This window comes from Arachis stenosperma, chromosome 9 (assembly GCF_014773155.1).
Source record: "Arachis stenosperma cultivar V10309 chromosome 9, arast.V10309.gnm1.PFL2, whole genome shotgun sequence".
Lineage (NCBI taxonomy): Eukaryota > Viridiplantae > Streptophyta > Magnoliopsida > Fabales > Fabaceae > Arachis > Arachis stenosperma.
In genome coordinates, this window is record NC_080385.1 from 1,370,803 (window position 1) to 1,380,125 (window position 9,323).

The window sequence follows — 9,323 nt, forward strand, 5'->3', positions numbered from 1 at the left end:
CTATTTTTAAGTTTTGATAAAATTATTAATAATTTTCAATAGTTTTATGAAATAAATTATTTATTAACATTAATTGTTATACGTATTAACAGTGGTTAAATTTTTTAAATATAATATTAAAATAATATATATTGATATTGAAAAGTTAATAATAAAATACAAAAATAATTATTAACGAAAATTTTGATAAAATTATAATTTAATAATTAAAAAAAATTATTGAAGGATATCTTAGAAAAAGAATAATTTAATTATTAAAAAAATTTTAAAAGAATATTTTGATAAAAAATACAATTTAATCAGTAGAAAAATAATTTATTAAAGAATATTTTGGTAAACAAAATTTAATCACAAAAAAATAAAAAAATTTTTAAAGGGTATTTTTGTAAAAAAATAATTTATTTTTAAAAAAAATGAATAAAGTTAATGTTAGTTAATACAAAAAATTTAAATAAATTAAAGAAGAGGCTTTTTAAAAATTATAAGGATGGAGAATATACATTATATAAATAGAGGAGAGGAAAATGTCATTTTAACTTCTTTCAGAGGAGAAAAGTGAAATTTTCTCTTAAATTTATGTTGAATATATCAAAATTGTTAGAAATATAACTTATATATATTAAAAAATTAATTTTATATGTTGTGTATTATTAATTATAAATTTTTTATTTATGTCTTTCTTTAAAATTATATATAAAAATGACTATAAATATATATAATTGATCCAGATTATGAGTTAATGAGTGAAGTTTATCTAAGTTTAAAATCGACTCATTTAATTTATGAATTTAATTCTAGGTTTAAATTCGTCTCACCAACTTATAAGTTTAGTTTATCAAACTACTAATGAATCAAACTCAAACTAACTTATAAACTGATAATTTGACTCACTTCCAACTCTATAAGTAGCTAATAACACCAAATTCTAAACATCATTTTAACCTTTCATCCATCCTTTCACCAATGAGTAATAAATTTAAAAAAAAAATAAATTAAATTTTTATTTTTTAATAAAATTTATTTATTATTTTTAAGGTCTTTAAATGAACTTATTTTTCTGTAAAAAATATTAATTTATTTTAAATTTAATTATTTTATAATAATATTTATTAAAGAAAATTATTTATATAAAATACACAATAAGAATTTTATTAAAAGTATTGAGAAGGAAATCTGTCTGACTTAGAAATTTTATAATAATTGAAATATTTGTTGGTAGATACATTATTATTCATAAAAAAATAAATAAATATAGATGGAAGTTGACGTGGCCCACCCTACCTAAACAGTATCATATGATCCTAATCAGCAACGTGGAGCTGATGTGACAAAAACAAAATACGTATCTGACACGTACATTTAAAGTATACGGACACGTGGCACTGATTGGTGCAATCTCAAGTTCTATATAGAGCACCAACACCCTGTCACTTTACTTCCGTGAATCATTCACTTTCATGCATTTTTTTTCTCTTCTCTTCTTCAATTTTTCTTCAATAATTCACAAGCTTGTGTTTGGTTTTTGATTCTTAGGAATAACATTATTATTCAATTCTCTTAGAAGAAAATGAAGGAAAGCATGGGAAATCCTTTGCAGCTAAAGTCTCTTAACCACATCTCATTAGTGTGCAGATCAGTGGAACAATCCATGGATTTCTACCAGAATGTTCTTGGCTTCTTCCCAATAAGGAGGCCTGGATCTTTTGATTTTGATGGAGCATGGTAGTAATTAAAACATTTTCTATTATTATTATTATTTGATTTTTGTATATGGTGATTAATTTTGAATAATAGGTTATTTGGATTTGGGATCGGAATTCATTTGCTACAAGCAGAGGATCCTGAGAAATTACCCAAGAAGAAAGAGATTAATCCAAAGGATAATCACATATCTTTTCAGGTAATATATAACTAATCTAATTTCAAATTAATTTTTTTACTCTCACTTATTTTTATCGAGTTTCTAACTTACCGGAATTGTTCTGGCATTTTATACGGTTATACAGTTATCTTTGTTTCTTTAGATAATTATTTTTTATTATGTAATTAATATATAAAATAATTATTTTTTTATTGATGTGGTTATGTAATTAGATATATATACAAAATTATGTATTAAAATTAAATTTTTTATTTTAATAAATTAAAAACGAAAAAATGATATTAATGTAATTTCCTTAAAAATGATAGGATATTTTAAGAGATATGGATCAATAATGTGTACAAAGAATACCGAGTTGTTTATTTAGTATTAATTATTTTAATTATTTTTCATGTCACTTTCGTGGCTGTTGAGAAAATGTTCAGAAACAATAAATTCATGATTTTTCAAGCAATTTTGAAACTGATTACTTGTACGTGTCTTGTAAGTGGATGAGGCAAACAAACACTTGTTTTGTTTTCATCATCATGATATAATTGACGACACAAAGGGATATACATAATTGAACATAGAAACTTCTAGCTACTTGCAATTATAGAAATAATAATTGACACCACTCTCACCCTAGCTCCATTCTTAACCATATAGAGTGATACATATATCTAACCAGTTCAGTTATCAAATTAATGAGCGTGTCTAGATCTCATAGATTATGAAAGTTTATCCTCTAAAAACGTGCATTGACCAAGTCAAACAATCTATCTAACGTTTTCAATTGATAATAATATAATAATAATAAACAAAAATTTATATACAGTTATTTTTTTATAAAATTAATAATTAAGAATTATTAAATAATTTAATAATAATTAAAAATTATTAAATAATAATTAATTAAATATATTAAATTATTTAATTATTTTTAATTTTTAACTATATAAAAAATGAGCTTATACTGTAATAAATTTCATATTCATATTGATATTTGTCAATATTCTAAATTAGAAAAATTATTAAATTATTAATTAAATTTTTTCTATTTCTCTTTATTAAAATATTTCAATTTAATTATTTCATATCTATTTATTTATATATTTTATATTTTTAGACTCTAATATATATCTAATAGATAAGATATATCTAATCTATTAGAATATAGAATTTTATGGATATAATAAAAAAAGATATATTATATTTATGCAATAAATTAAGTATTTTTGTCTTTAATATAATTTGTTTGTTTCTGAATTTTTTTTTTTTTCGCTAGACGTCGTAGAGAATTAAGAATTTTACTTCAATTTTTAGTCTTTAATTTTTTAAAGTGAAAATATTTTTAAAAATAAAAAAATTATAATTTTCATTTTGATATTTTGTTGGCAGTGTGAGAGCATGGAAGCAGTGGAGAAGAAGCTGAAAGAGATGGACATAAATCATGTGAGAGCAAGAGTTGAAGAAGGAGGAATCCAAGTGGATCAGTTATTCTTCCATGACCCTGATGGTTTCATGGTTGAGATTTGCAACTGTGAATGCCTCCCTGTCATTCCCTTGGTTGGTGAGGTGGCAAGATCTTGCTCACGTGTCATCATGACTCAACCACCACAAATTCAGAACGTGGTCCCCACAGTTGCCAGCTGGAAAACCCTTAACTGATATAATAATATCTTGATCATCACTTATTTTTATGTGTATTTATTAAAAGATTTAGTAATTTATCATCTGGCTATGATAATTTAAAAATCTTTTAAGTGAATACATTTAAAATGAGTAATTATAGAAATTTCTAGAATTCGGACCTGTGGATTCTTTTGATGGGGAGAGTTTGAGACGATGTAAATTAATAAACCCTCTTGTCTAGTTTTCATTACGTTTTATTATATAATAATAATATCAATGATTAAACAAATTCACTTAATCAATTGTTTTGTTCATAATCAATTAATTAATGTAAATTAAATTGCTTCATTTGGATGGAAGTTTAATGAGATTTGATGAAGATCAAATAGCAAATTTGAGGGTTTATTTTAGAAATTTGATTGACTGTGGTGTTTCGAATAAGGTGTAAATTCAAGTGCGGTTGATTTTTTAAAAGAGTAAATTTAAAGATTTATTTTAAAAATGATTGGCTGGGGTGTTTTAAATAAGGTGAAAAGAATAAATTTAAAGATTTATTTTAAAAATGATTGGTTGGGGTGTTTTAAATAAGGTGTAAATTCAGGTGTATGATTTTACGTAAAATTGATAGTTGGAAATTATTAGATTAAAATTTAATTAAATTAATCAAATTATTTAACGCTCTGAACTATCAATTTCACGAAAGTCGACTACACCTAAGTTTTCATCGACGAACAATGTTACTACTTTAATTTTCTGGTATAAAGCACTTGGCATTATTTAAGGCTAGCCAGGTAGTAGTGACTCAGATTTAGTTGGCAGTTGTCACCAGACCAAAAAAATGTGTCATATGATCTTATCATCCAAGTACAAGTAGATAGGTACATTGAATATTCCAAAACCGAACTACATACATATGACATGTGAAAAAGACTCCTTATTTTTAAGCATATGATTAATAAAATTTATTATTTTTTATTAATAAAAATATTAAATATTAAATTTTAATGTTAATAGTGTATATAAAATATTTTATATTATTAATATATTAAAATTAAATTTATATTCATAAAAATTAATTTTAACATAGTACTTATAAAATTATTTTAATATATATAATTGCGTAACGTTAAAAAAATAATTATTTTTTATATTAATAACTTAATTATTTTAAAAAATAAATATAATTAAATAATTGTATAAAATATTTTATGATTAGTATATTAAAATTAAATTTTATTATAGAAGGTAGTGATTTTTCAACATTTTTCTTCAATTAATTATTTTCCGCCGACTTTTTCACACGGTTTTCCTTTTTTTTAGTTATAGTGAACAAGCTTAAGTAGTAAATTAGACACATATGCACTTCAATTGGACATATTAAATAGGATAATCAAGGTGAAGAGCTTTATGAATTTCAAGTAGAGAAGCAAAAAAGAATAGATAGTTGAGATGGAGTAGGTAAGATAATGATGTTAGGGAAGATATGGACATATGAGTAGTAGCAAGAGAAAGTGAAATTTGTTCTGGAAAATTCTTAATATGCCAAATCATCAATAACCAATCATGTAAAAGACATGAACTGAAGTGACCAAATTAAACATAATTGTATATATGATTAGGTGAAAGTGGCGAACCGGCACCCTCTTTCTTGCTCACCTTACCACGCACACCGCCATCACTATCTATAACTGCTAATTGAGGGGTATTTTCGGTATTTACTAAAATTGGTAAATTAGAGAGAGATTCAATGCTAATTGATGCATTTTTTCGAATAACAAAAATCGACTTGATTCGATTCATTAATAATCGAATATATTTTTTAAATTTAAATTTAATTTATTAAAAGTATAAATTTATTTAAATATAATAAATTATAATTTATATATATTAAAAATTTTAAAAAATTAATTTTATATATTATTTGTTTATTAATTATAAATTTTTTATTTATGTTTTATATAAAAAAATATTAATTAAATAATATATATATATTAATAATAATTTAATATATATAATCAAATTAACTCACAAACTAATGAATTGAGTTTATATAAACACAAACTTATAAGTTTAATTTATCAAATAAGTAGAATTTAAATTGATTTATAAACTAATTTGACTTACTTTCAGCCTTATATATAAGATTATATGACCTATTTATTTTTGTTTAATTTTCTTATGTGTTTTCTAGTTGTCATGGCCTCATATGTTATGCTCTTGTTTTTTTTCTTTGGTAATATTTAATTATTTAGTTTTCTGATTAATTGATTTGTTTTTTTCTTTCGACAGGAATAAAAAAATTTGTTTCTATATATGCGAGCTATATACACAAGCATTTTACAGTTTATGTGTATTATTATATTCCACTGTAAAATTTATTATTAGCCTTCCAAAATTTATGTGTAATTAAATTTAACTTTGACAGCCTAATTAAATTTAACTCATAAAGTCACTAGTCAGTCACATAATGTATATATACAAAAATCATGATATATCAGTACGTTGTAATCATTTACATAAAATAAGAAAAAAAAATAGCCAAATTTGTTTTGATTTTTTTTTTTTAAACTTATTTTCATATTACGAGATCAATATCTTTTAATGATAAAATCTCTAGAGAATTTATAAGCATTCTAAGCATGCGTGAACATATTTCATCTCAAGAGCTAGTTTTTTTGTGTTAAATTAATTTCTCACAATCTCAATTTTAAGATAGTATAAGCTAAGAACTTATTCGTTACACTTTAGACAATTACTCGATCAGCAAAAAATTTAATAATTTAAGAATGAAACATTGGTTTTTGATATTTTATATAACTTTTTCTGTAATAATAATAATAATAATAATAATAATAATAATAATAGTTTCTTTGCGGCGGGTAATACTTTTAAGGCAAATGTATATAATGATTTTTTGAATGAAATATTAAGAGTCTTTTTAGGGAGACAATGAACTATTTGTACAATGGGCTATTGACTTACAAAATGAATATTTCCCATATTAACTAACTAGAATAACCATCCGAGTACTAGAGATTCAACAATGATCGAACTCTTGACCCTTTCGGATCTAGCGCTCTAATACCATGTTATGATACCACTCATTCCAAAAACTTCAACTGATGAAAAAAAGTAACACTAATAGTTATATATCTAATACTCATTGGCTCTTCATACTTTTTTAAAGATTAATTAATCATTGTACAGTGTAGTTATTGATAAAAAAAAAAGCAACTCAAAATTATAAATTAAACTTCCCTTTTATTGAATATATTAAGGCGCATATTAAGAATACAAAATAATATAAATACACAGCCTTATTATTAAAGACATGATGACATGATCATATATATATATATATATATATATATATATATATATATATATAAAAGATTGAACTATACATCTTTATACTATTATTATAATAATAATAGTAATTAATCTTTATTAGTTATCAATAGATACTTAGATAAGGTAGAGTCACCTTGGAAGGCATTGGTCATAATTATTCTGAGATTGGAGCCTCTGAAGGAGAAGATGGTGTCTGAAATTCTTGATGAATGCATCAGCCTTAGCATTCACATCTTCATTGGTTCCCATCCTCTCTAGCTTCTTCTTATTATTTGTCTCATTATCATGATGATGAGACTCTATTTTCTTCTTCTCTAACCCATATGGTGATGATGATGATGATGTTGATATTGCAATCATTCTATTATTATTATTCTCATTGAAGAAATTGATGTTCTCTTCCATTATTATTGTTGGAAAAGCTTGGTGATGATGGTTATTATTTTGTTGTGAAGGTTGAATATATATAGTAGCTACTACTTCTCATTCTTCTTATTATTTGCTTCTATATATGTAATTTGTTGAATGGATTCGTGTGCTTCCTTTAATTTATATAGATGTCAAAATAATATAATTCAATGCAAGCAAGCAAAAGGGAATATTGTTTCATATGATATATATTTTATTTTTATTTTCGTGATCATATATATTTTGTACTATTCCACCTTTCAAAGTTCAAAGCAAAGTCAGAGATGGTGACAAGTATATGAAGGTACTTAGAATAATGTCTAAGCATCTAATCTAATAATAATAAACTTAATTTTATTCTAATTTTTTTTAACCTTTTTTTTTAGAAAACTTAAGGTTTATGATTAGATTTGTGGAATATGGAATTTAAAATTTAAATTAAAAAAGTTGGTTAATGCAAAAAAAAAAAAAGGTTAGCTTCTTTGATAAACTTTAATTTATAAAGACGCAAACTCAAATTGCTTAATGTTAATATGAAAGCTACTTAATTAGTATATATGATTATGTCATAAAATTATTTATCTCAAAAATTTAAGTTAATAAAAAAATATAAATAATTATATTTTTAATATATTTTTAAATTTGTTTAAACTTTTTGTATAATTTTTTTTTTTAAATTTGTCTTATGCTAAATTCTTTTTTTTGGCTTAACAATATATTACGAAATTATTTTTTTTCAAAAGGTTAAACAGATGGAAAAATGTATCGTAAATAATTATATCTCTAATACTAAGAGTCTCTTTTTAGATTTATTTGACTTTTGCATATATTCTTTTGTTATTTATCTTATGTTATTTTTTTAGTTTTGGAATTCACTAAAAATCAAATTCTACACCTTTTAAATAAAGAATTCTGATAATATATTATAAAATTACTTATTCTAAAAATTTAAGTTAATAAGAGAAGGTGCATGAATATTTATATCTCTAATATATTTATATTTTTTTAGTAAATACTTTTTTTTAAATATGAATGAATTGAAAAATTTTGTAAACATTAAGTAAAAGATAAGTATGATATGAAAAGTACTAATAACCCTCCAAAGCGCCAAGTTTGGCCAGTCAAGAAATACCGCAACTGTGTTTGTATACAAAACAAGAAGAATTTTTTCTTAGAATTTTATTATCGAAATATAAGAAGCCAATAATTTATCTTTAGCTTTTGGACGGAAAAGTAGATTTTATTTAGTCACTTTTTATACAAGATTAAGAGAAGAGTTGTTTATATCAATTACGAAAATAATTGATAACAGTACCACGTATGTTTTTTTTTTTAAATTAGGAGTGAGATTTGAATTTGAAATTTTTAAGTGAAGAGTAGTACTACATATATATTTTATTTCTTAAATTAAGAGTGAGATTTTTAGATAAGGAAGAGAGATTATATCGTATTTAATGTTTAAGTTATAACTTGTTGACACAAACACACGTACTAGTATAACTTATTTTTTTTATTTTTAAATGAAAATAAAAAAATTATACCATTTGAATTATAATTTATTAGCATGCCAATAAAATTTGATCGATAATATGTATGTTTTTTTTTAATTAAAAATAATATTTAAATTTAAAATTTTTAAATATAAATAAAAAATTATATTATTTGAATTATAACTCGTGGTTCATCCCACATATGTTACAAAGGCATTCTCCTAGAATTTAATTAGAATCTTATGTTACTAATCAATAATAAAATATTAATAGTTGAGAGAACCTCGCATCTATACCTAACAATACAACCTAATAAATTTTTATTATTAAGGGAAATAGGTGCAGTTCATGCACATGCATGTTCTTCATGAGATCGAAGTGACATAAAAAATAATTAGTCTGGAAAGTATTGATGTCTATACGTGGCATGATTAATGTTATATCCACGTAGGGTTTTTAAAATTAGGGCTAATAAGCTAGCTAATATTATGCTACTCTATATTTGGTAACACGTTAAAGAAGGTTTCTTTTGGAAAATTCTAGAGTTCCTTTCTAGTTCATTTTTCTTTCTCTTTTGG

General features: G+C 23.1%; 1 protein-coding gene across 1 annotated transcript; it reads left to right on the forward strand.

The window, feature by feature from the left end:
• The first annotated feature begins 1,450 nt into the window (after positions 1–1,450).
• Positions 1,451–3,785, forward strand: LOC130947869 (glyoxylase I 4-like). Its single transcript, XM_057876587.1, has 3 exons — positions 1,451–1,722; positions 1,795–1,900; positions 3,263–3,785. Exons 1-3 carry the CDS (start codon positions 1,568–1,570, stop codon positions 3,530–3,532), a joined length of 531 nt encoding a protein of 176 aa, XP_057732570.1. The 5' UTR covers positions 1,451–1,567; the 3' UTR covers positions 3,533–3,785.
• The last annotated feature ends 5,538 nt before the right edge of the window (positions 3,786–9,323 follow it).

Excerpts from the sequence above, each read along its gene's own strand:
- LOC130947869 (XM_057876587.1), top strand. The coding sequence starts at position 1,568 with ATGAAGGAAAGCATGGGAAATCCTTTGCAGCTAAAGTCTCTTAACCAC. Across the intron at positions 1,723-1,794 it reads TTTGATTTTGATGGAGCATG|GTTATTTGGATTTGGGATCG; the intron begins GTAGTAATTAAA and ends TTTGAATAATAG. Across the intron at positions 1,901-3,262 it reads ATAATCACATATCTTTTCAG|TGTGAGAGCATGGAAGCAGT; the intron begins GTAATATATAAC and ends TTTTGTTGGCAG.